This window comes from Manacus candei, unplaced genomic scaffold, assembly GCF_025592945.1.
Source record: "Manacus candei isolate 608988 ecotype Guabito, Panama unplaced genomic scaffold, ASM2559294v1 h1tg000050l, whole genome shotgun sequence".
Taxonomy (NCBI): Eukaryota; Metazoa; Chordata; class Aves; order Passeriformes; family Pipridae; genus Manacus; species Manacus candei.
Genome location: NW_026138098.1, coordinates 21,363,974 through 21,391,450, shown reverse-complemented (window position 1 = coordinate 21,391,450; position 27,477 = coordinate 21,363,974). Strand labels below are relative to the sequence as shown.

Here is a 27,477-nt window from a genome sequence, read left to right as displayed (position 1 = left end):
GGTAAAAAAAAAAAAAAGAGAAGGACCTGGTATGGATGTAGGGCAGAACAATAACAAGTGACTTCACTGATTGAGTTCATAAATTCATCAGCAGTTTTAACAGGGAAGGAATGAGACCAGAGATGCAAGAACACCAAAAATTAAAGGAAGCTGCAGAATTAAGCTCTGGAGGGAAGTTAGGGAAAAGAAATATTGAGGAAACATCATAAGTGAGTCCTTTTGTAGGATGGTGAAGGGATTTTGGAAGGGGAAGAAGTACCATTTTTTAAAAAATAGAATTGCTGCAGCTAATCTTGAGCCAATTGGTTTGTTTTTTATTCAGAGAAAGCAGTTCAAGAATGAATGGATGTGGGGAAACTGAAAGGGAAGAGACTGGCAAACGCTTATGCCCATAGGTCATGTTTACTACTTCATTTCTCCTCGTCTGTTTTGTGTCAAAAAAGATCTACAGCTATAGATATGTAACTTCAGAGGTTAGAACTTGGTCTGCTCAAGATACCAGTAGTAGTCTGAACAGGTTGTTAGTTTGTTGATGTTCTAGATAATTTCGGACATTTAGTCACACTGTTAGGGATTGAGGCCTCATATAAAGATGAATAAGTAAATTCTGAGAAAGATATTCAATTTTAATACAGACAGGATGAAAATAAAACCTGGTTGTATGTTATATTGTAATGATTTTGCAAGATCATACACATGCAAAAATTGAAACAGAGAATATCCTCAGTTACAGATGGGTTTATAAGTTGCCAAGAGCAGCAAGGTGAGACCAAAATCACAACCTTTCTTCCAGGATTTTAACCCACTTATACAGCTGTAATTCCAATAGCATTTTGTGGTTTTCCTGGCTAATTGCTAGCTTTACATTTCCTGGCCAGTGAATCTGTAGTGAACATCTACTGTCTTCTTATTTATGTGTTGACAATCTACTAGTAATGAAACAAATCTCAAACACCTCTTAAGATAATACAGATGGAAACACCAGCAAGATGACCTTCACTTCTCACTTGACAAGATGCCTTGCAATTTACAAACCTGTCTTCCTGTTCCAAAAAAGAAAAAAAGTCTGGAGGAGAGCTTTTAGTGCTTTGTATCAGTTGTGAGCACTTCTGCAAGCTTCAGCTGTGAATTTGCCTTGCTGACCTCCAGGAAATACATAGATAACTCTTCTGGTTGTTTTCTCTGCAGTATCTAATATTGTGTTTTAAAATTACTTCAGGAAGCTGAATACAAAAAAATACATCTATGAAAAGGTGTTTCCTTTCAGATAAAAATCAGAAGGCTCTAGTGAGTAACCTGCTCTTTAATTTCAAAAACACTTGGTGAGTCCTCAAGGCTTACTCTTGCAGTCTGTGGTGTTCAGCATTGATACCAAGTACTTGGGAGAATTTGTGAGATATTGTAGGTTGAAATGCCAGAAGAATTCTTACCCTGTATGTTTTCCTGTCAAATTGAAGTGAATTATTTTCTAGGCTTGTTGATAGCCAGACTTTTCTACTTTAATATACCTTTTTCAGAGTGGCCTTTTTGTCTCCTAAGTGTAATTACAGCTGCCTTTGGATTCTTCGGTGTTACCAGATGTCCACAGCCCATAATTCATTAACTAAGACATTGGTTCTTCTTAAGTTGTTGATCACTATATTGTACCTGAGCTTGTGTCAGTGGCATCTGATAAATGTATCTAATCACATCAAGATTTAATACTGCAAATTATGGAGGAAAGATTGTCAGAAGATGCTGGTACAAAATGTTGTGCAGCTGAGCGCAAACAGCTCCACTTCATGTTTTTCATTTCCTGTTGAATAAGGACTTCAGGATGCAAATAGTTTTCTAGTTCTCAGTTCCACAGCGCTGATTTCTGTTGCCTACATTCACCCCTCTTTCTATTACTGTCATCTCTGTTAACAACTGTATTCTGTATTTCTTTAGAACAACAAGGTTTTAACCAGTAAGGAGGTGGGGGGAAGTTTCTGACTTCAGAAGTTCTAAAGCATCTTTAAGCAGGACATCTGCTACAGGACTTGTTCTCACCAAAAGTGTGAAGTGCCCTCAGGCTGAATGTTTGCATTTAAACATAAGAATTACTTCCTCCTTTAATTTTTTTCTTCTTCAGTTTCTCCTCTGAGAAACAAGTATGAAACAAATATATGGTATATTAAAGAGTATATACATCACATATGTAAAATGGCCAGCAGTCTTCAAACTGTTTGAACTTTTTTACTTTTATGTACTGAAAGTGGTGGGAGAAGGTTGTCTTTTCCTCCTCTTTTAGTGACTTCAGGAATTACTGTACTGAAGTTAAATCATGATGCTTTATTCTTTACAGTAGGATTAATGCTAGTTTCTTGAGAAGGAATAGGTTACTTTGCTTTAAATAAGACTCTTTCAATATAAAGTTTTTACTGGGTAAACTTTTGATTCATAATAGATGAAACATGTTAATTATTATAACTTGTGACGTTCTTGTTATTCTTATTAACACTTTGTATTTGACTGATTTTTTGACTTCCTCTGAAGAAGTGTATTTCATATTGTAATGGCACTTGTCAGTGTTGAAACTTAATGAACAATAATTTCTGTATGGTACTAATATGTACTTTCAGTCCAATGGATGTAGTTCAAATTTACCAAATCCTTTTAATACGCAAAATTAAAGTTATCAAAGAGAAAGAAATGAGGGTTTGCAGAAAGACTGACACTCTATCACAACTTCAAAAGGAGAGGACCTTTCCCATAAGCTCTGGTGTCCTTGAATCTGAGTTTGTATGCTCGGTATTGTGTTTTTCCATTAACTTCTTGTGTAGTTGCCTCTGTTTTCTCTTTTTAGCCTTTCTTGACTTCTGTAAGAGGTAAAAAATATTGAAATTTGACATTGCTTCCTTCCCCAGGGAGAGAAGCTTCCATCTCGAGTGATACCAGGACAGATTCCTCTACAGACAGCTATCCTTATAAACAGGCACACCATGAGTCTGTGGTCAGTCACTTCTCCTCTGACTCCCAGGGGACAGTCATCTACAATGTGGAGAATGATGCAGCTTCACAAAGCAGCAGGGACACAGGTAGCAGATGCCATTACATCTCTGTGATCGTTGTCATTAGATAAATGCAGTGGATTCCAGTGGAAAAAAAAGAAATATATATACAACCTATAACAGAATAGTGAACAGTGTTTAGTATTCTAAATGTTTTTGATATTTGTAACGAACTGTTGGCATTCACCAAAAAAGCACATGATTTAAAGGTCTTGTTGGCTTTTGTAGACTTGTATCTAGCCAGACAGGCCTTTACAGGTTTGTTTTTCTGTTATCCACAATACAATCTGCTCTCTTTGTTACATAATTCTGTGAGTTGGAGTCTGTACAAGTGCCATTGTAGGGTTTGGTAAGTTCTGTGTGTGCTCCTTATCTGCAGGCAGTTACTTCATTTCAGGAGTTTCAGCTATCTGGGAAAGGCTCTTTCATCCCCAGAATCTGTCATACTTGGGCACTGAGGGCTGTGTGTGAGTGAGTGTTGGTAGTGTTTACTGCACCAGGGAGGAGCATAAGTTAATTTGCTCCTGTGCCATGTAAGGAAAGTCAAATTGGAATAGGCAATGAGAAGACAATCTGTGTATATGTTCCTTTGGGCAGCTGAACAGTCTGCCTGAACACTTTAGTTGAAAACAGGTTAACTGGAAGTCTGAAGGCTTAGATCTCCTCTGTTATTCATGGCCAATGACCCTAGTCAGCCTGTGTCTGCATACAGTAGCTTCTGACACCACTTCGGAAAACGTAGCGCCTAAGTTAAGGTCAGACTTCGATCATCAGAAACAGGATCTGCTAAGTCAGTTTGAAAAGCTGTTTTGTTGCACCTTTAATAGATTTTCTAAGACATGAGAGTTGAATCAGCAGCCGTCAGTTACACCAGAGTGTCAAAACTATAATTCTGCTTTCTCCTTTTAGTTGCAAAATTGTTGCTCTTTTGCATGCATAATTGGTTCATTTGAAACAATCTATGGTACATCAAAACCTGAAAAAATATTTCAAACTTATTTTATTTAGCATTCTTTGATTCTTCATCAGAGGTCCAAGTAACTGTAACACACAGATTAAGACAGACCAACAGTCCTTCTAATGTTTTAGCAAATACTTAGGTACCAGTCATAGTCTTAGGTAGGGTGTGAGAAAGGAGAGAACGTTGGAGCAGAATTTGAGTGATGAGGAAGCAAAGTATATGTTTATCTTCAGAGAACAAAGACAAAATGGAAAACGCTTGTGGCATATTTTTTAAATAAGTCTGCAAAAATGGCACAGATTTATTGGATTAGGTTCCTCCCTGCAAAACTTGCCATGCAGAAGTCAGCAGAAAAGGAGAGTTAAGGGGGATGGTCGCAAACATGTAAGCATGAAGTTCAGCATGTAACCTTTTGTTCTGTCATTTTTAGTGACTTTGTCCTTTTCTTTTTCTTTCTTCTCCTGTTGATTCTATCCTGTGTTATTCCCTTCAGCTTAGCCTGTCTCTCCACCTAAATTCGGTTGTCCTTATCTTCCCTGATTCAGCCTTAGCTATAGTCAGCCTGTCCCCTTAGCTAGCCACTTGTCTGGGCATTTCCCCTCTTTTTTTACCTACCCAAAACCTTTCCAAAAAGAGTCAGTGTGCCAACTCATACAACTGCTCAGTCATCAAATGCTGATCCGTGGGGCTATAAAGAAGCCATCCACATTTGACCTGTCAACTGAATCGTTCTGGGCAAGAGCAGGATTCTTCATTTAATGGCCATTTACCCACTACTCCAGCCCAGAAAATTATGGACCCTATCCCACATCATCCTCCGGGGAAGGACCACCATTGGGTCGTATGACCTCAGGCTCCTGGGCACTTCAGAATGGGGCAGAAGAGTGGCTGCATAAGCCCTCTGTTTGCTCCTACCAACCTGTGCTGCTGAGAAAAATGTGCGTATTCTGGCTGCCCTGTTCATGCAACTGAGATTTCAGGGGGAGGGAGTAGGGGGTGCTCTGTCTTAACCCATTTGATTTCATTTTCTTCTTTAATATACTCTTAGACACGTGCACACAACTCCTACAAAAACAAACTTTTCCTCTAAATATCACTGTTTGCTTATAAAGCCATCCCAGCTCTGGAGGATGAGGTGTTTGAGTGATACATTGAGCAAGAGACACCTTTTAAGCTTGTTAGTGAATTTTAAAAAGTGAGTGTAAAGTGTTAGCTAATATCCTTGGGATTTTAATTCTTATATTCATGCATTATGTTGGATTTAGTTTTTGTTTCAGAGTGTCCAAGTAAAGACAACGAAGCCTGTGTTCTGCAGACTTCTGATTCTTGGCCTCTTCCCCATGGCTATTAAATGTCTGATGACAAAGGGACAAAATTTGCAGTTTTTAAAAGGAGGAGAAAATATTAATGCAAAGCTAGCAACCTTCATTCTACAAGGCTAAACTGGGCTCGAAGTAGTCTATGCAAATCCTAAATTAGTTCTAGTAGCACTAAATTTTGTCAAATAATTTCTATTATGGTAGTTGAAGGATGCTAACCAAGCAACCCCTATCAGGTTGAGTTGTTTAAGTAGAGAAGTTATGCATGCTGAAGTGAAACATAAACCTCTTCTGTCTTGAGAGGAGACACTACAAGGTATAATGCTGTTCTTGCAGTCCCTGAAAGGTGTGTGACAGTCCATGCTGTGAAGGGAAAAAGAAATTTATCCAAAGCACAGTCTTGTGTTCAGTCACCTAAATGCTACACATTTCTCCCTTCACTGCCAACATTTCTTTTACTTCCTTAATTTCTTTTTTTTTTTTTATAATCTGCTTGTTTCTAAAGAATTTGGCCACAAAATCACTCTCCACTTGGCAAACGAATAGAAAAGCAAACCTTTTGTACCTTGCTTTTTGTTGTTTGAATTCCTTCTTACTCATTTGTTGTAGTATCTTTGTAGCAATTGTAGTTGTAGTGAATTGGGTTTTTTAACTGTTGAAGGTACAATTTTACGTGTAAAATCTGCTTTAAATGTTATTGATTTTTATGTTAATCTCTAGAAAAGGGAGAAGGCTCAGGAGAGCCAGCTGTGAGTGTAGTCTGGGGGTTGTTACTCCACTATCTGGCAGTAGGGATTTTCCTTTCCTATCATCCTATGCAAGGGGAAAGTTTGTGATATAAAGGCTAGAGAAAAGTCTTTGTAGCTTATTCATAAATTCCCTTCTTATCCTGCATCTCTGCTTGGGACTACTCACGTGAGTAAAGCCATGCGTGTGTCTGTGCTTGCAGGTTTAGGACTGTGAATGTGTGAGAACCATAAAATGCAGAAAAGGCAATACAGAAAACTTGTGATGTCAAATACTCTTAATTCACATTTCATGTGAGGAAATGGGAAGTAAATTAATAAATTGTGTACAAGAGAAAATACTGGCATTCAGACACATAAACTGTAGTAAGGGAATGTGGTTGTGTGTCAGCTAGTCCATGTTCATGGTTTGTGTGTGTGCTCTTAGCTTGTGGCAGATGTGAATTAGCTGGCTTAGCCCTTGAGAGCCAAGTGAGGCTTCTTCACTGTAGACTAATCTGACTCAGATTACTTAGTGTTTGCTACAGGCAAAGAGAGTGTAGTTGGATAGTTAGTGCAGAACAGCTGATGATGTGCAGTGATTTATTATTAGATGGTAGCTCGTTCATGTGTTTGAGTCCTTATTTAACAGAGTAATGTCAAGTAAGCTGTCCTCAGGAGTTTCACGTTCATGGTCATTAAAACTGAAAGCAAGAAAGTGGTGTCCTTAGACTGTTAGAAGACAAGGCAGAGTCAACCTTTTCCTTTCCCTGTGGATAAGTGTCATTAACCAGAGTCCTTGGAGGGGCTCTATTGCTCTTTTATGACCTTAAAAAATGGAACATACTCCCCAAGACAAAACCAAAAACTTATGGATACAAAAACTTATCCAAACTTGCCAGTTAGCATTGGAGTGTCTGCAGCTCCTGAGGAGCAATAGAGTCCTGCTGCTCTTAGCACAGTGAGCACCTGATCTGAAGGCTCTTGTCATCTCTGCTGCATTCTTCTGTCCTTCCAGGCCACTTGACTGACAGTGAGTGCAATCAGAGGCATGTTTCCAAAAAGAGCTCGCTAGCAGACCGCAAGAGGAGTTCTAGCCGGTCTCGGCGAAAAGGAGATGAGGCTCAGTCATCAGGATACCATAGTGAAGGCAAGAGATGTTACTTTATTTCAAATATCAGTATCTCTTTCTGAATGTTTTTAAGATCCTCAGTGTGTGCATGCATTTTGCTCATTTCTCTCCTTGTTTCTTCTGTGTTTGTCTGTATTTAGTCCTGTATTTGCTTTTTGGTTGTTTGGTTCTATTTTGTTTCATTTGTTTGATTGGGGATTGTTGTTTTTCTATTATTTTGTTGGTTTGGGTTGCACTTTTCAAAGTCTTCATGAAGATGCTGCAAGTAGGTCTGCTCATTTAACTGAAGTTATTTTTGTGGCTTTTGCTGTCTCTATAAACTGCAGGAGAAACCTTGAAGGAGAAACAAGCCCCCAGAACTACCCCCAAACCATCCAGCAGCACCAGCAGGCTGAGGGAATTTAAAGAGACAGTGAGCAATATGATCCACAGCAGACCACAGCAGATTTCTCAAACCGTCCAGAATTCCCCTCGTGGAGGGAGTATTGTGGATCAGGCAGAAACACGACCCTTGAAAAGCCTCCCCGTGCACTCTCGAGACTGGGAAGTGGAGAGTACCAGCAGTGAGTCGAAATCCAGTTTGTCTAGCAGGTACCGGCCAACCTGGAGACCCAAAAGAGAGTCTCTGAATATAGACAGTATCTTCAGTAAAGACAAGAGGAAACATTGTGGCTACACTCAGCTCAGCCCCTTCTCCGAAGAAGCAGGTAAGAGTTTGAGAAGAAAGATTTATTTCAGAGTCTGTGGAAGGTGAAATTCTGAACATGGAATTTAGGTCAGTGGTGAGTCGTGTCTGTGAAGGCTGGTTTCTGTGTGGGTGTTCATATTGCAGGTATGACACTTCTGTTTGACTTCTGTGTGTTACATTTCTTGTGTAAGGAAATAATAAGGGAAGCATAGTCACCTACCCTGCTTAAACAGACACAGGGCTATACTGCTAAGTATCTGGAAGTTCATCCAGAGTGTCCTTTTGTCTTGGTCAATTTTTTGCCTCTGGTTCATCATGGTATTTTTACATGATGGCTCAGAGTGTGGTGCAGAAAGTACCTTGTGTATCAGTGTAGCGTTCTTGTTGTGAAGATAAGAGTTGGCAGCCAGTGATGATTTATCTGTGACTGTTCTACACCACAGAAACTATCAACTTATACATAGAGACTTTGTCCTCAGCTTTGGTTTTGGAGGTTGAAAAGAATTGGGAAGCATAAAAGAATATGTATAGGGAAGGTGAAGGGGAAGAGAGCACAGCTTTCCTTCCATGGAAGGAAGGAAAGCAGACAAGAATCAAGTGGAAAGACTGAAATATGTAAGAAAGAATTTAAAAAAAAGCAAACCAAGAAGAGATTTCCTGTCCTCTCTGAACTGATGTTATATAAGCCTCAACAAATCATAAATGGTAAAATAAACAATGTAAAAAATGGAGCATCTGAAGTAGATATGACTGAGTACTACTGGAAATACAGTTGGGTATACTGTAAAATTATCTTTTACAAATACAAAATATTATGGGGAGGAAAGGATTTTCTTTCCAGACTTGACTGTAACCTTGGGGGCAATATGGTAAGTTATACAAAAGGGGGAAGATTCAAAACTAAATTTGTTTAACAGATTGTTCTTAATATTGCTAGGAGTGCTGTGAAAGTATTGGGGTTTTTTTCTGCTAAATACTGTGAATTTTACACTAAATTAAGGATGGTGCTTCTGGTTTAGCCATAGTTGAGAAGCTAACGTGTCTGGATGTTTTGCTGGTATTGAAGCTTGCTATATGGTTTTGTCTTGACAGGTAAAGAACTTCCTGAGAATGAGGTGAAGGAGCACGCTGTTCACGAAACAAGGTCAAGCCAGTCCAACGTGAGGTACAAGCGTGGTGTGCTGGGCCGGGGCACCCAGCACCATGTGGTGGATCAACACCCTCATCTCATCCAGAGGATGGAGTCCGGCTACGAAAGCAGTGAGCGCAACAGCAACAGCCCCGTCAGCCTGGACATGCCCTTGTCTGAGAGCTCAAGCACCCACAGGTAGATTTCAGCAAACCTGATGTTTTGAATGATTGAAGTCTCGATTTCTACGTAGAACATTTTTCAAAACGCTGCTCCTAGCTTGTAAAACACCTTTATTGGGGCAGGGGAGAAATAGTGGGGAAATGGGATCTTTTTCTTGTCAGTATATTGATAGCTTACTGCTAGTGAGAAGGAAAAGAGCAAATTGAGTGAGAAATGTTGTCTAAAATGATGCATCTGAAATAGTTGTACCCTTAGTCTGAGGTTTAAAAACTCCATTAAAATATAAAACTCTGTGCTTGTCCTTTGAGTAGCTCATAGTCCTTTTTGTTTCAGTTAAACCATTGCTTCATAGAAGCCTTGTAAAAACTTGAGAATTCAAGTCTTGTGAAGAAATCTTTGTTTTTAGACATACTTTCAATATCTGTATGTAAAGTCTTTGACATTTTTAGACACACTTGCAATATTTACATGTAAAAATAAATAGGCAGTACACTGTGTGTCTCTCCTTGACTTAGGAAGCTTCAAGCAACCACACACTGACACTGTTTATGGCCAGAATAGTAGATTTGCAGCTATAAGAATCTGTTGAGAAACATACTCTTATGGAGGAGAATAGAATTATTGTCCTCCTACTTGTTAACATCCTCTTTCTCTACTTCTCCCTAGATTTTCTTATAGTAGATTTCTTCTAAAATTAAATTAAAGTGCAAGTAAATGTTTATGTGTGGATACAAAAAAGGTAGATAAAATTTCTCCTGGAGAAATTAATAACATGGTAACCTGTAATGACTCTCTTTTTGGAGGGACGTTCATATGAAGCGAGCAGGTGCATTTGTTCCTGCCTGGCGTAACATCCCAAAGTCTCACAGTAGCAGCATCTTGGAAGTGGAGTCTACTTCATCAATTGGGAGCTGGACAAATAGCCCACACACCATTGGGAATGGTAAGATGCACTTCAGTAGGAGTGGTTATGCAAGGTAAATTGTATTGGAGTTGTTTTTTTTTACTTTCTAGGTGTTTATCTTCACAGTGAAGTTATAAGGAAAGGAAAAAGAAACATTGAGGAGCATAACACAGTTTCACAAGATAAAATTTATAAGATTTACCAAAGGGGATTGCAAAAAACTTTGTTGGAATATTCCTTTGGCATCTCTTTTGAGTATTGACTTAACTGATAAAATAAAGCTCTTTTTCCTGTTCGTTCTTATAACTCAGTATTTTGCCTCCCAAGCATAATTCATGATAACTTAGTAGAATCCTAAAAAGAAGCTCATAACTCTATACAGATTTCAAAACTCTCAGAAATGTGACTGTTTATTTACAAGATGTTTGGGCCTAAGACGGAGCTTTTCTGCAGATATGCATTCTGCTTATGTGTCTGCTTTTGTATCCTGAGCAAATATTTTATTCTGGAGAACATCTGGGGAAGGGAAAAGGAGGAGAGGAGACACTTTTTGAATACCTGTAACAGTTGAACTGAGAATGATGACTGATTGATTTCTGCTGTGTAGGATATTGATATGCTTTATTTTCTTCCCATTTTCATCTGCTTTATGCAGTTAGGTGAAAAACACTCACTTCGAATCCATTTTACTTTCAAAAGCTAGTGATCTGGCTAGATTGACATAGCATTATTTACAAATCATAAGCACAGTAAGAAGCCTCAAAATTTCATCATCAGTTTAGGGTTATCTCTTCCGATTTTTCTCTCTGTTCCATATGCTGTTTTCTTGGGTCAGGGAATCCAGAGGTGGGCTGTGCTTCAGGGGAGCTTGAAGCAATACTGTATTGGGTGAAGTTTTAAAACATAGCAAAATTTACAATCTGCAGTTCTGTGGTCTTTGTCAGACTGTTATATTCTAATGTTAATTTTATTCTCCACTGATACTTTGTCTTTTAAGGGATACTCTTAAGAGATTTAACTATCAAAAAGTTTGGGTGTGGTTTTTTTTTTATTTTGAAGGTGGAGAGATGTTTATTCCTATAAAGAGTGAACTGGATGAATTGCAAGAGGAGGTGGCAAGGAGAGCACATGAGCAGGAGCTACGCAGAAAAAAAGAAAAGGAAATGGAGGCAGCAATGGGCTTTAATCCCCGTCCCAGCAGGTTCATGGATCTAGATGAACTGCAGAATCAGGGTAACTTTTTGACTGCAGTATATTTTGCAAGATGGTAGTGCTGAAGTTTTTTGAACCTTTGAACTTGTAAGTGTGGGTGTCTCTCTCCATCCCCCAGAACAATTTTGTACCTTCAGTTGGTGAAATACCATCCATTTCAAACCTGTGAGATGTGAAAAAACTGTTTGGTATTTTGACCAAATTTCCTCTTAAATGAGAAAACTAATGCGGAGGTATTTTTAATATATTTGCATCTTTCCATTTTTACAGTGACACATGCTGTTAATAGTATTGATATCTAGATTTAGGTATAAGTCTTTAACCAGTGTCTTGGAATGAGCAGGGCTTTTTGTACTTTTCAGGCATCTCAGCTCCACCTACAGCATAGCTTGTTTATATAAACCACTGTTTTGTTTCTGATTGATTTTAGTAGCTTTACAGCCCTAAGCAGTTCTGCTTGTTCCTGCCCTTGTGCTTTCCAGTCTTTCTCACTGCCCAGCTGTGCAGCCACAGCACAGATGTGGGAACAAGTAATCTGGCAGGTTTAAGCTGGATCTAATTGAAAATCTGAGCTGGGTTTAGGTTACGTATCTCTTCTAAGAATTAAAAAAAAAAAAAGCCAAATACTAAGTTTGATTGTCTTTTCATGACTCCTCATCTTTCTGGCAGGAGATGGCAGCAGAAGAGCAGCAGAGGGAACATGGCAGGATTCACATGTAGTACCTTTGTTTTAGCCCTAAATCTCCATCAGCCAGTAGGACAAGTCAGAGAGAAGTGGGATAAAGTGCACTGACCCAGAGAAGAGTGAACCCCAAAGCCTGCTGGAGCCCTTAAATGGGGATCATTGGTGGGTCAGCAGAGCCAAGAAAGATGTAGTGAACACCTGGGCTCTGGTCCAACAACTCCATGATCAGGGCAATCCCACTGTGGCCCCCTGTGTTGCCAGGCCTCCTGGCATCCCCATGCTGCTTGCAGCAACCTGATGTAGATAATAGTTGAGGTGCTGGTTTGCTGATGCAGTGACAGAGAGGAAGGAGAGGGGCAACCCGCAGCATTGCCAGCTCTGGACACAATTCCAACTGTGCTGTGCAGCCTACAGCCATGCCAGCTGCTCAGCAGCCACAATGGCACTGTGCCAATGGCAGTTGAAAAATATGATCTCTATGAGAATGTCTGACTGTAGGAATGTTTTTATAATTTTTGCTGACCATCAGTTTTTCTTTACAGTTCTACTATGACCTATTGGTAACCAGGTGAAAAATTTTGATGTACCAGGGTAGATGGTGTAGTGTAGTATTTACTTTTGTAATATACTAAAGATGTAAAAATTGAAAAGTAAACCTCTATTGTTGAGCATGAGGATGTTGTCTTCTCTGCTTCTCCTGCCTGAAAGAAAATAGCATGTTCTCCAATACATTATCCCTCTTTGATCTCTTGTATTAGTTGGTAGAAGCAAAATTGGTTAGCTTTTCTTTTGTTAAAAAGAAAGTAAACCAGACTGGTCCCTAATGAAAAAAGAACTCAGTAGAATGTTTGAATTGAGAGGCACTGACTTGAGATCTGGGAAAGTCTTTGTTGATTCCTTTTAAGTCTTTCCCCACCCCAGTCAGAGATCCAATGCTTAACATTAACAGACTTAACTGCCTTGAAGGCTTGCTTGTATGCAGAACTGCAGAACACTTGTGACTCATTTTCCCCTCAAGTAAACTGCTAAGAAAGCTAACTTTAGTATGCTGGCCTTGATTACAAGCCTCAGTTGCCTTGATTTTGGAACTGAATGTGCTGCTTGATTAACTCACTGCTCTAACAACTCTCACTTCCCTCTCTGGTACCAGCTTTTCATGCGAGTTCTTTGGGGTTATGGTATAAGAGTTTGTATTTACATCTGTGCACAAGGGTGTTGGGGAGCAGGTCAGGCCACAGCATGTGTTATGCAAGTTGAGAGAACGTAATTTATTGTTGGCTGAGAAAGATACTCATGGTCTCTACCACAATGACAGAGTGGTATTCTGTTAAATACTCTGTTAAAAAAACCCCACCCCTAAGCAAAGCAAAAAGTCAAGTTTTATTTTCAGTTTTCCCCTGCCTCATTCAAATGTGTATATTTTTGTGCATAACTCACATAATGCCTAATAGGTGACACCAGACAGTTTGGGCATTTCTTCCTTTTGGAACAGAACGTTCCAATGCCAGGACCCCGTTTCTTTTTTGTGTCCAAGGATGACTTATCCGTCTCTTCTCCAACACTTTTTCTAAATTGTTGCAAAAAGAATTCTTGGCAGTTTTCCCTTCCTTCTCAGCTTCTTACACCTGTGTTCTTCAAGCTGCAAGACTGTTGAGGTTTTGTATTCTGTATGTCTCTTTCAGCATTTGAGTGTATGCACTGAACACATTTGTAGCAGTATTTCATGCAGGCATTTACACTCATACTCAAGTCTGAGTTTTCTTCCCCTATGGAAGTAGTTGGATATCTGAAGAAGACACAGATGATTTCTGTCAGAAACTTAATGTACAAGGAAAAAGCCCTGATCTGCTGTATTTTTTTTTTACTGATATGTTTTGATTTAGATTTAATTCTAAATTTAGATTAATTCCTACTTGACAGAAGTCATTTGACCTGACTCTGTGATGTGTCTGTTCCTTTTTTTGTACTGATTTAGAGTGTAAAAATAGTAGAATAAGCCAGTACAACTCTCTCAACCAAAGAAAATTTGAGTGGAAAAAACAGTTTCATGTTGCTTTACTGTGTGGATGTCAAGCATATCAGGGTGCTCAAGATCTACTTCTGCTCAGGGAAGGTTAGGTGGTGCAGTCTGGGATACGTGCAGCCTCTGCAAGACTCCATATGTGGAAGAATTTGGCGATCACAAATGGGATGAGGGTAAGTGAGGATTCTGCAATGAATGAAACCAAAATGAAGGGTGCTGCCCATTGCAGGGAGGAGTGATGGCTTTGAGAAGTCGATGCAGGAGGCAGACTCAATCTTTGAAGAGTCGCTGAATCAGGAGCAGAAGGGGGATTGTGCTGCAGCTTTGGCTCTCTGTAACGAAGCTATATGTAAGTAACTTTAACCGCCTGAGCTATTGCGCTTTAACAGTGTACTAATATCATAGAATAGAGTCTGAAACATTGAATCCATTAAGTGGTCAGGTTGTAATATGGGGATCCAGATGGTCTTTAGGATCATGGAGGTAGACAGAATTTTTCATTTTTATGAGCATTCACAATGGGGGTTTTAGTCCTATTCCTGTTCATCTCTGTTTTTTCATGTTTGCATTCATTTTGTTGTTCTCTCCCGTGCTAAGGTAGTAACAGCACTGGGCTGCTGCTACTCCCTCTTTGATGCTAAATGGTATGTTTCAGCAAGCACCTTGTAGGTAACTCCCCTACCACTTGGTCCTCACAATTTTTCCCCGTTGTCAGGCCAAATTGCAAAGGCCATTAAGTTCCCCTTTATGTCATGGAGTGTGTAGTATAGGAAGAAAATAATAGCCCACTCTTGAGTCCTCTGGATTAGGAGAAATAAACTATGCCGTACTTGAACTTTCATGAAGAAAAAAGCATTAGGACATTGAAGTGCTTAAATGCATTGTGACCTTTGAGAATGTGTGCTATGTGATTTCATTTTATTTTTGGTGTTTTTCCATTATGACTGGCTGGCTGTCTCACCTCATGCTCCCCTCTGTCTGTATAGAATGGCTGCAGACAGGGTGGGTAGCTCCTGTGCATTTGCATTTAGAAATTGGCTTTTATCGACTGCAGAATAAAGGGTGCAGCATACGGCTGTCGCGATAGTTCTGTTAGCTTCCATTCCAGCAATCTCAAATCCAGCTCAATCTCAAATCCCAGCTGGGTATTCCTGCACATAGAGGGAGTCCCAGGTACGGAGGATACAGGAGAAGAGTAGATGATGGAATAAAGCATCAATGCGGTAGGGTTGGAAGGAGCCTGTGAGAAGGGGATGAGAAATTGGGTAAAACAAGGATTTTTTTTTTTTAAATTTTATTTTGGTTTAGTTTCAATTAATATATTTGTACACCTGGCTAAGCTGAATGTGCATTAATGGAAACAGTAGCATCCTTGTGAATTCTTTTGTGGCAGTATTTGCATGGTCCATGTTTTATGTTCCTGCTCCATCTTTTTTCTTTTTTTTTTCTTTTTCAATTTTATTCCTTTTTTCTGTTTGTTTTCTGCTATGTTTTCTTTTGCATTTTAGCTAAACTAAGACTTGCCATGCATGATGCCAGCGCTAGCACTCACAGCAGAGCCCTAGTCGATAAGAAGCTGCAAATCAGTATCCGAAAAGCCCGGAGCCTCCAGGATCGCATGCAGCACCAACAGCCATCGCAGCCGCTGCCGCCGCCAACCTGCCACCCACCGCAGGGCGGCACCGTGGCCCAGTCTACAAGGTAGTCCAAGCACATCACCTAGACCCAGATCTGAGCTGCATCCATGAGCAGTGCAGTCTGGAAGGAAATAGCAAACTATGTATTCTCCTCTGGATAGTCCAAGTCCTACTGTGTTACACCCTGTTCTTTTCTTCTCTAGGTTAAATCCTGTTATAAGGGAGGCAACTACCCCATCTTCCCCCTCACCACCCTCCTTCCCCCAGTCTTTATAAAATGGTTCAATGTGCATGTGTTCAGAATGTGATCTGTGACAGAGAATTGTAGCAGTCAGTGCCTGGCAGCATTGATGTCCTATGCACCAAGGGAAATAATACAGTAGACCATATCCTGGCTAAAAAAGCTGGGCTGTGTTAGGATGAAATGTGACTGCTTATAATCAGGAGCAGTTTCAGGACTCAGTAAAAGAATGTACTACAGTAAAAATCATGCTAAACTTGCTTTTATGTTGGGAACCAGTGTGTTTAGTACTCTGTAGTTTGAAAACTGTCAAGTACAGTGATCTTTTCTTTCTAGTCCACTTCTATAGTGGTGCACTGGTACAGCTCTTGGATCCAGATCCTGATCCTGTCACCTTGACTACTCTATCATTCTTCATTTTCTTTCTGTGCTTCCTAGCATCCTGTAACCTGGCTTACTAGCCCTCCTCAGTGTCTCTTCATGAGTCTTTCTTCCATACTGACTTTAACTATAGCATAATTAACACTCTGCTGTAGCTGATCCTTTTTCCTACCCTCTTTAGCATGCAGCTTAATCCTTCTTTCTTCCCATGCCATTCGCTCTGAGCACTAGACCATCCCTATCCGATTTCTAGGTTGTTTCTTGAAGTGTTACTTTTCTTCCCTCCCCCTTTTCTTACATGTTGTATTATCAGGAGCTTAGATGAAATCTCAGATGAGAACCCTTTTTCTGTTCCTTTTTGTAAAATGCCGCATACAGCTATATACAAAACCAGTTACTTTGCATACCTGCCAGCCTACAGTTCATAATGTTCTTTTCTTTTCCTGCAGTACCTGAACTACATGTAATGAAGACTGATCTTTTTGTCAATCAGGGGTCCATTATATCCTCTTTTACAGGAGAAATGCAGAGCTGAAATCATGCATTTTGGCATATTCAAAGAAAATGAAAGAAAGGAACTTTCTAAACTACTTTTGCTAATGCTAAACTTGCTCACTGCTGCTCTGTGAAAAGAGCATTACTTTTGCAGAAAGCTGTTTCCAATTAAATGTTAATATTGCAGCCAATGAAAAAAAACCTATTCATAGCCAGAGTTCTGTACTGATATAAATACCATTATAGATAGTGCGAAGTTTGCAATTACTCACAGACAGGGTTGTTCTGCTACACGTATCAACTTGGTCTTCACAGTAACTTGCATTCTGTGCCTCTCAAGGAAGAAACAAGGCAATGATCTTACAGTTGCCATAAGTTTTCTGTTGGAGCTGTTTGTAGCCTGTCACTTTCTCACAGGCACATGGACTTGGTATGTTTTTTTCTCTCTGTATATTAAAATGCTAAGTAAATGCAGAAAAGTACCAAGGACATCTATGAACCAAGGATATAATTGTCTTGCATTGGTAAATAAAAGAATTAAAATTATTTTCTAGAAGTATGCTTAGAATACAAATTATTGCAAAACAATCGTTATATATTTAGCTCCAACTTTATTTAATGTTTTGGATAAATATCTCAAAAATGAGAATACAAAGATGACATGAGAGAAATTTCAACCTGTTCCTTCCATTTGTCAAGTCATTCTTCATTAAGTTGCCTGGAGAGAGGGAGACCTTACAGAAATATTGTCAGTTTGTGTTCAGATCAGGAACATGTCCAAAGTATTTTAAAAAATATCTAAGATGTTATTGTTGAAAACAGTTGTTTTATTTTATATAAATGCTATTTTTACAGTTCTTACAGTTATCCCTACCCACATGCTCAGTCTCCTGGTGGAAGTGCCTAGGGTGCTGTACAAGAATACTTTATATAGAGCCTAATTGTAGCAAAAGACTCTTAAAAAGATGAAATGGATTCATATTTTCATAGATAGTTAGATACTTAGATCAGTTAGAATAGGAAATCAAAGTTAGAGGCGAAGGACTAAAATGTGTGTATCTAACAAGTTACTGCAAAGTCTTCATCAGAATACAGTGAGCAAAGGGAAGTGTGTTGAGGTATATGTCACCTATTGCACGTTCTGTACCCTTGGAATAAACATAAGCAATGACTGCTGCTAATCATTTACTCTTCTGTGTGTTTTAGTGAACAGACTGGCCCGCTCCAAGTACTGCTGAGCCAGGAGGTACCACTGGAACCCAACAAAGAAGTGGAATTTGGGTCCAGTTCTTTCTTCCACCCACCTGCTTCCTGCCATGAATTGCACTCATCATTATATCCAGAGTCTTCCTCCTTGCCCCCTTCTGAAAGCAATCCATCCAACAGGATCTCTCCAAACTTCCAGTCTGCTTCTGCTGATTTTCATGACCAAGTTCCCTCTTTTCCCTATAGGCAAGGGTTGGCAGAGAGGTCTGCAAGAACTGAGAATGATACCCACAATAGTGGGGAATTTGCTGACACCACAGCCACAGGGCCAAAAGACTATAGGGAATGCTGCAGTAGCAGCAAGTTAGAAGAGGTTCCTAACATAACGCCTATTCTCTCACCTCAGTACAAGTCCAAGGCTAACACAATAACCTCTGGGTCTTTGCCTACACTGTTTCCTTGTCCACATCCTCCGCAAGCAGCATCTCCTGAAAAGGACAGCCAGCACAGTCCTTGTTCCAAACTTGCCAGCTCTCCAGTGCGACCCAACATTGATCATTTAGGGGCTTATCATGCAATGACCCCTGCAACTTCATCCCCTACCCAGCAGTGCTCCTCGGATCCTTTGCAGAAAACAAATAAGTACTCCAGAGCAAACAGTCATGAGATTTTATTACCCTCACAGGGTGAATATGGCACAGCAGAAGGTTGCAAATCTGAGGCTTTTAGTACAAAGGGACACGTTCGCTCCTTGGCAGAGCAGTTTCAGAAAATGCATGCAGTCTCCCAGAGAAAAGGTACTCGTGAAAAAGGCTGGATTGCTGCAGTGTGTCAGGATGAGAAGTCTCCAAAGTTAACACAAAAATCTTTCATCTACCCTTCATCCTCTGGTTACAGACAGCTAATCCATCAAAACCAAGAAAACAAAAACCAGTCTTCTGAAAAATTATACTCAACTGTGGATATTAGGGACGGGGTAGTTTCTTTGCAGGGTTTTAGTGCCCAGCATGTTGCTTCTAAGAGTACTTGTTCTCACAGTGAAGAGCTGTGTAGAAGAGGTGGACAGAATATAGGAGACCCTGCACCCTACATGGAAAGGCACTGTCATGATGGAGGAATGAAAGAGGTGGATGATGGATCTACTGGTAGCATGGTTGCCTCTATGCCTGTGGACCGTTGGGTGAATAATGTTACTAGGTATTACAGTTCTCAGAAGGCTAATAAGAATACTGAATGGCTTCCTGTACCTGGGAGGAGTCCACTCCCTTCTGATCAGAGAGCAGTTGGAGATGACTTGAGCAGGATCCCAGTACATCTGCACCCACAATGGAATCAAGACACAGAACAGGAGCTTTCAGAACTGGAATCCCTCTATCAGACTAGTCTGCAGGCATCTCAGGCCACTAGGCCTTTCTTGGGAAGACAGGACAGTGCTAGGTATCCATTTGACCAATCAGGTAAGAACAATGCAGTTGTTTTTCTTGGTTGACCTGCCTATGTACTCCAATATAGGTGCAGAGATATTTTTCCAGTTGATTTAGTTAAATGGGCATTAATTTGTGCACAGATGCAGAAAAATTCAGGTTGTAGACTCTGAAAACCTTCAGCTAAGTAGAGAAAGCAGTGTGATCGTACTGCCTGGGGAGGCTACAGAGTAGCTGTTGGTCTTGGCAAATGGAGAGCAACATCTGTTAAGAGCAACAGAGAAATAATTGATGTTGTTTTCAAGTAGGGAGCTAGCTGCTTATGTCAGGCTGCTAAATTTTGCTGTTTGAAAGTTTTGCATCACCTCTGGAATTTATTAAACTGTTTCTATGCCTGAAACATTCTCCACATCTGTGAATTTTACCTGATTGTACTGTATTCGAGAATTTAGTCTGTACCTGGTTCAGGGGAATAACTTTTAAAAGTGTTTCTAGATCTATGAGAGCTAAACCTGTGTTTTGCTAAGGGCTACCTGCTTTAAGTTCTGGAAAATTACTTGTGAAAGCAGCACTACAGATACATGACCTGCACTAAGATCCATGAAACCCTGTGGATTAGTTGGTGCCGAAAGAAAATGAACAGATTCTGTTGGTGAGGTCATCCAGCTGTTGCTAGAGACATTCAATTAGAGTCTGAGGACAGCAGTCTGGTTCCACTTAAGCTGATTTAATCTCCTCCCTGAGATAGAGCAACCTTGTTTCTCTGCTTAGCACAAGTGAAGCAAATTTCCTTATAATCTGTGTCGTAGCATTAAAGCTATGAATTTTCTGGTTAAATACAATGCAGCCTGAAATTGGATGGGTGGGTGCCAAAGTGATACAGAAACAGCTATAGAAATATATATATTGCAATACATACACAAGACAGGTTTTGCCCTACCCTGCACCCATGGATGTGGAGCCTCCCACATTCCTGACAATGTCAGACCTGGCTGTGACCAGAGTGAGTACTGCAGTAAACTCTTGAACAGGTTTTTGTTCAACAGCTTGAGTTTTCTCTGGAACTCTCTTATCTTGCAGTCCACTCACAGGCCATTTGAGACATCGAAATGTGACTATTTCCCATTTGTTGTCCTTTTGGTTTTCTTTCAGAGTTAGGCAGGATCTGACCTCACAGCTTTGCAGGCGCTCTCTTGCATGGGCTTGAATCTGAAGGTCTTTTATGTTCCTACTGGTTGACTGATTATGGAAGTTCTTTCTGGAAATCTACCATGATAATGCCCAGTTGCTTTAGTGTTAGCTGGAACTTCAGAGTTCTGTTATCAAATGCACCATTTCTTATGCCAGCTCTTCTTGTCTATTTTCCCACTACATGTATGAGGGTTGTGAGATATGGATATTCTTCAAAAAAGTGTGTGTTTGAGACCTTTACGTCTGGTTTGCTGTGACTTTCAGTTTCTTCCTAAGTTCTGCAAATTCTATATAAAACTGAAAAGTTTGAACCAATGCATCTACTGTGATGAACTGGATGAAAGTCACCTGAGTTAGGTCTATGACAGCTCTTTCTTGCTTTTAACTTGGATTACCTAATCATTTGCAAATGCTGTTGAAATTTTCTGACCCATGTCAACTGGTTTTGTCAGACCTTTACATTCAGAATCATGGTGAAAATGCCTGTATTTCTTTAGTGGAGCCTTACAGAAGAGTTAGAGCCAAGACCTTGCTCCTCCAAGTGCAGTACCTCAATGCAGAAAAGGTGTCATTATCAGTACATCACCTTTCTTCCTTTACAATGAGATTCCCTGTGACAGTCTTTATTAGGCCGTTGATGTGCCTGTCTATTCCATGAGAAATGTTAGGGTTGTAACTGGTTATGGGGATTGCACTGAGGTGATTGTAGCAATCCTAGTTAAAAATAACACATTTATCTATTTAATGAGCACAACTAATGGCTGAGAAACTGTTGCATTGGGTGGGAACAAGCAGGTTACTCTGTGGGGAACTTAAGGCTGACTTGTTAATCCCAAGTAACTTTAGGTAGCTTCCTTCTGGTAGCTGTCTTTTGTCCCTTTAGGCCCCCTAAACAATCTCACCTCTGTATCAAACAAGTGCTGGTGTGCACTTAAATCATTTAACTCTTAAATAGTTCAATTAACTGCTCCCCAGAAGCCTGCAAAAGGGCAAGTGAAGCAGGCATAGTATCCTGATAGACTGTCTCCCGTTGCAATTTTGGGAGTTAGCTTACGTATTAACATTCCAAGGATCTCTGACTTCTTGTTCTGTCTGTGTAGTCTGTCTGTCTTTGCTGGTGTCAGACCTAAGATAGTCAGAAATGTGTCTTAACCTGCAGTCAGGCATTGAATTTAACCATAGTGTTTTCCTTCCCAGTCTCAGTGAACCTGAATGTGAGGAAGCTGCCTGCTACAGCTGGCATGGGGCTCTCGAAAACCCCGACAGCAGAGATCGAGCGCAGTCTGTGTGGATCCACTGTCTCTTCTGTTTCCAAGGTGACATGTTCTTACTTAAGATGTGCTAGAGGGGGAAGGGCTTGGCCTGTTCAAGAAAGAATTTATAGTGGAATAAGTGAAATACATTAAGCAGAAGGTACTGGGGTCATTGATACTAACTTTAATGAGAATTTTAAGTGCAGTGTAGCTCAGGATTAGTTAGCTAAAATACGAGTGACTCATGCTGCATGCACCTTGTATGCAGTCAAATTATCTAAATTCTGACTTGGAGAAACACATCCCTGAAAACTTTAAGATCTAGTCTCTTTGAACTTACTGACATGAATTCCCTTGAATCACAACTTATGATAACTGCTTCTTGATGTTACTACTTGCAGGGGCAGAGTCTATTTTTTTTTTTTTACCGTGCCACTATATATTTTTTAAGTGGGGGATAATTTGGTATTTGCTACAGTTAGTAGTTGGTCACCTCAGAATGGGAAAAGATTCTTTTTCTTCTTTTTTTGGGGGGAGAAACTATTTAAGTAACTGGCAGTTACATATCAGTGCCTGTATATGAAGACATGAAAGTATTTTCAAGGGGAAATGGCATTTCCTGTAATATTTCCATACTCAATAGCAGGAGTTTAAATGGTCTTCCTTTTACAGGACAAAGGAAAAGAAAAAGGGAATAAACATTTCCTTTGCTAGCATAAGATTAACAAGCTTCCAGCGCTTATCAAATAATCCTAGATTTATTTTTTTTTGTTATGAGACGACTGTAGTACTTTATCATAAGATATCTCTCAGCTGCAGCCATGATTATCTCTCCAGGGGCAGTGCCTTGTAACAGCAGTTAGTCCTTTAGGTAGATTCATTACAGTAGAGACATTTTGTCCTGGCTGTAGATACTTATAAAAGAGTGAATCTCAGGCAAGTCAATCAGTATATAATTATTAACGGAAGAAAGATTAAGGAGTAATATTTTTATTCACCAGATCCAAACAGACCCATTTATCTTAAGTTCTAAGGTAGTACCTAAAGGAAGGATTTAAAAAAAAAAAAAAAAAAGTCATGGAATATCACTGAAGTATATTGTTAGATTTCTGTCATCTCTTCCCTAAATTATTATACAAAATTGATATTATGGAGAGCCTTTTCTGACATGTGTGATATTGTCTGCAGGTCACATATACCCGAGAACATAGCAGGGAATCAGAAGAAGAGGAAATATACAGTGCAGAGAATTTCCGTCGCATTGCTCGCAGTCTCAGTGGGACAGTTATCTCAAACAGAGAAGAGACCTTGGTCTCTTCTCACAGTTTTGTAAGTAGAATGATGTGCATCTTTCCAAAGAGCCATCATCTGTGTATAAAGTTGGTGTTTTCTCTGTCTGCATTTAGTAGTTAACTAACAAGACGGCAGACAGTGGATAATAAGCCACTATGAAAGCATGTATTTTTTTGTTGTGTCTTTGGAAGAAGAATAAATTTTTATTTAAGTAACAAAACCATCTTCTTCAGGTGTCACTGCAGAGTAGTAGCTGCTGCTGGTAGCAGCTGGTAGCTAACATTACTTGTCAGTATAGAAAAATACCCAGTATAAACTTTTTTTCAGTTGACTTAAAAGTATTTTCAAGAAAGCTTCTCATATACCTATAATTTAAAAAACTTAATATTTTAAATAGCTTTGTGAAAGTTCCTGCTCTCTTACGGGTATATTCAGCAAGTAGCATTTTTAGAGAGTAAAAGTAAGCTCTAAAGGGGAGACAATTCAAGACTTGGTACATAAAATGCAGACATACAGGAAGTAACTAAAAATAAAGAGATTGATTTTTCCTTTGTCCTCTCTGTTAAGTAGTCTTAGATACAAGTTAAAACTGTCAGTGAGGAAAACAATAATACAGTGTTTAGCAACATAGCCAGATATAATGTGACATTTTGGCTTGGACTGAATTTTTTGCAAACTGTACTGAAGATTTATTTATTTTTATTAACTGTATTAATAAGTGTAGAAGAGTCTCAGTTGCCAAATCAGTTATTTAAACTGGTTGATGCAATTGCACCTTTCTGCTGTGTACCATAAACTAAGAACACGTCAACTTCTGAGTGTTTGCTCCTCAGTGCCCTTTAGTTAAGGGCTTTAACACATACCTGGAGGTGCTGGCAGAAGCAGTTACAAACCCCTGGTGTCCAAGACCCACCCTCTCTGCTGGAGGTTTTTATTCCCACAACACAGGCAGCCAATGAGATGGCTGTCTGTTACTACTCTTCAAGTTAACACTGGGCTCAGGTCTGTCATGGTTTGTTATTCAGCCATCCCTGCTTTTTGGGGCAGGTACCTCCTAACAGAGTGAAACAGCACAGCATAGGTAAATACTTCAGCTGCAACAGGTAAATCTGTTTACAGTCTGGAATCAGAGCTTTTGGGAAAGCCTGCTAGAAAATAGGAAGGAAGGATCAGCAATATTCTTATTTCATGGCTTGTATAGCTTGCCAGTTCCAATGCTGACTGGCCTGCCATTGTTTTGTGGATTCAGTTTGTGAATCAAACCTCCAGGAATGGTTTGCATTTGTTTTGGCTTTTTCTCTTTGGTTCCAGTCAAATGATCCTAAGTAGCCCACCACTGCAGTAAGAGCCTTACTGGATTGATGCAGTTTTTATTTGTCTGTCCTTTTCACACACAGATGCATGTTTTTGTTCTGGTGACTCATCCCTTTCTTCCTTGGATCAACACCGTCTTTGCTTGATTCAACTCAACTCTGTGTTTACTCATCATTTTATGTTCTGTTCTTCTCCTTTCTCATTTTATAAAAGGAAGCACCAAATACGAGGAAAATGCCAGTGGACACCAGCCACCGTTCTTCCAGCTCCACTTCCCTTCCTTTCCCCCATGATCCTCCTGTATTTCCCTTTGATCCCCAGCACAACCCAAACCAGGTGCAACACCCACCCCATGATGTACTGATGCCCAGCATGGTGGGCAAGGCACGTAAACTGTCAGGTAATCACAGGACTTTTCATCCTTCTTCATGATCAGAAATTTTGCTGAAATACAGCTCCTCAGTTCTTGTCTTTCATAATGGAGTTCCACCATCTGCATAATTCCTCCAGAGATCTGGGAGGACAAATCACGTGTCTTCTCTGCCCTTTGGAGTTTTTCTGTGGTTCTGTGCTAAATGTGCATAACCAAACTCAGTAATCTTTATGGAAACATCATGAAGGCCTTATAAAAAATCGTATTAATATTTTTGTGAAGTATTTACTGTAAAAGTAGCAGTAAGACCCACCACCTTGTTGCCATGTGTGAGAGTACTTCCACAAGCTGCTCATTCCTGCAAATCACACATGTAGTTGTGCCAGTAGAAATAACTAATTCCTGCATGAGAATTATTTTCCCTGTAACAGCATCAAAACCAGTTTGATCTACCAGCCTTGAAATGTTTCTTTGGGCTTCTCCGTGATGACACAAGGGGCTAGTAAAGAAATCTGAAGTCTGTGACAACAACTGCGGTAAGATAAGGAGGAAATGCAGTGAGGAAAATGAATGGTAGAAAGAGTGCAGCTAGCTTTTATTCAGAATTGCATGTCAACCAGTAACTGGATATATTGGTCATTTTGTTGTTCTTCTGTCACCTGCTGGCGGCTGCTGAAAATTCTGAGAGGATGAAATAAAAAATATAACTAAGCAAACTTTTTTTTTTCCTCAGGAGATCAGAAGAACATCATCCAGAAACTTTTGGTTGTGCCTGACAGGAGTGAAGCTTTCCAAGGTGAAGACAACCCAGGTGTGGCACTGAGCTATGGGAGTCTCCCTTGTGCACCCAAAAGCACCCTTTCCCAGGGGCAAAAGCCTCTTGTTAATCTGCATTTAGGAGCTGGAGCATCAAGTGTCTCTGGCCATTGGCTGAACACAAGTTACCCTGCCAGGCAAACAGCCACGTTACCAGATAAACGAACAACACTCTGGGGAAAACATGCTGGCCAGCCAGGCAAGAATTTACAGGAAGGCTTCCTCCAGCAGCCTTCACAACATCAAATGCATGAATCTTACACCACGGGTTGCAGGCTACCAGCCAGCACAGACTACAGCACTTTAAGAATACCACGTGAGCCTTCTTGGGATCCCGGTGCCTCCCAAGGTTGCCCTGTACCCCCTTCTTGTGTTAAGGCCCCGGGTCCAAGGAGAGTTGATATGCCTCCAGAAGAAGACTGGCGGCAGAACAGCTACACCCCTCAGCCTGGCAGAAGGCGAATGCTGCCAATGCATGTGATGGATGGGACTTTTTCTTCTGCTTCAGAGGCACACAGAAATATGCTGGCTCGAGCAGCAGCAGCTACTGGCACCATGCAGAATAATGGCTGGTGAGATCCTGTCCACTCCATGTGCCCTAATAACCTGCTCTGGGAATGGACTGTAGCTGTTGCCAGAGCATGGATTGCGTGGAGACAGGAAACTCTTTCAGTCAGTATCTGTGCCAGTTTTGTCTTAAAATGTAGCTATACAGTCTGTGGAAACTAATTGCACTGTATTTTGTTTCTGACACTACTGAACTGCTGTCTGGATGGGGAATCTTAGCTATTCTAGTCCTGGCCTGTCCTAGCAAACAAGTGCTATAGGAATGGTGAGCTTCAGGGGCGTTGGTTTACGGGTAAGTTCAGAAGTGCGCGCATGTTTTGAAGGAAGACGGCAACTAACAAAAGGACATTTTTAAGGACTCTTTTTCATGAAATGTAGCTTTGGTAAATTCTTCACATAAAACCCCCAATCCTTTTGTTTTCTTCTCCTTCATCTTCTCCTGTTCCTTCCTGAGGAAAAAAAAAACTGACCCACCTTCCAGGTTCCAGTAAATCTGTACTTGGCAGGTGGCAGTTAGTAAAGCACAGTTAGTAAAGCAAACCCACTTTTCAGTGTGCTGAGATCTCATGCAGAGATCACAGGTGTAGTTGCTGCAGAGGAAGTGGCAGGGAGACATTCATCAGTAAACCCCAATTTTCCCCACTTCCTTAAGGCAAACTAACAATGCTTCAAGCAGAAAAGACTGTTAATGCTGCACGCTTAATTACACCAATGTAAACACAGAATAAGTTTAACTATTTTAGTGTCAAACATACTTGCTTTTGTAAGTATTTTTCAAATAAATCTATGAAAATAGTTCTATTTACCTGTCTGTGTATGAGCTTTCTTTGCTGTTTAGCTTTACTCACCAGTTGGCCTGAAACTTTTGCTTTATTTTCTTATATGTGAACAAACACAAGTCAGCTGTTTATTCTAGTTCATTACCAAAATTTATGTCATACAGACTTAAATTGGAAGACATGCCTAATTTTGACTCTGGACTTGATGTTTCATTACTACTCAGCACTTAAATTTTCCCTCATAATGGACAGTAGTTAACAGTGTCCTTTGAAAAGTATTTTGAGACCTCTTGTTTGAGGGAAAACTACAGCCTCTATGCCAGATGGTAGTGTATGCAGATACACAGAAAAATAATCAGAAATTATTAGTGTAGTGAGAAGTGCCATTTTAATCACACTTGCGCCCCTGCTCCTGCAAACGCTTTCGGGTGTGTTGGTTACGAGGTATTTAAAAGGGACAGCCTCTGTCGGGAGCGGGGCCGGAGCCCGCGGAAGGGCTGCCCTGCCCTCTAGT

At 40.2% G+C, this 27,477-nt stretch overlaps 1 protein-coding gene across 16 annotated transcripts in view; it reads left to right on the top strand.

The window, feature by feature from the left end:
- USP54 (ubiquitin specific peptidase 54) overlaps window positions 1-26,989 on the top strand; it is a 91,074-nt gene extending 64,085 nt beyond the window's left edge. For 10 of the 16 annotated variants that reach the window (XM_051800749.1, XM_051800754.1, XM_051800751.1 and 7 more), the window contains 13 exons: window positions 2,889-3,059; window positions 7,056-7,187; window positions 7,496-7,876; window positions 8,950-9,184; window positions 9,973-10,112; window positions 11,133-11,306; window positions 14,223-14,342; window positions 15,502-15,694; window positions 17,954-19,410; window positions 21,766-21,884; window positions 23,010-23,150; window positions 24,642-24,828; window positions 25,535-26,989. In XM_051800749.1, coding sequence (XP_051656709.1) covers window positions 2,889-3,059; window positions 7,056-7,187; window positions 7,496-7,876; window positions 8,950-9,184; window positions 9,973-10,112; window positions 11,133-11,306; window positions 14,223-14,342; window positions 15,502-15,694; window positions 17,954-19,410; window positions 21,766-21,884; window positions 23,010-23,150; window positions 24,642-24,828; window positions 25,535-26,193 — 4,109 coding nt within the window. In that variant the 3' untranslated portion in view covers window positions 26,194-26,989. The other 6 variants (XM_051800756.1, XM_051800760.1, XR_007906827.1 and 3 more) reach the window with 6 other exon arrangements.
- Window positions 26,990-27,477: the final 488 nt, after the last annotated feature.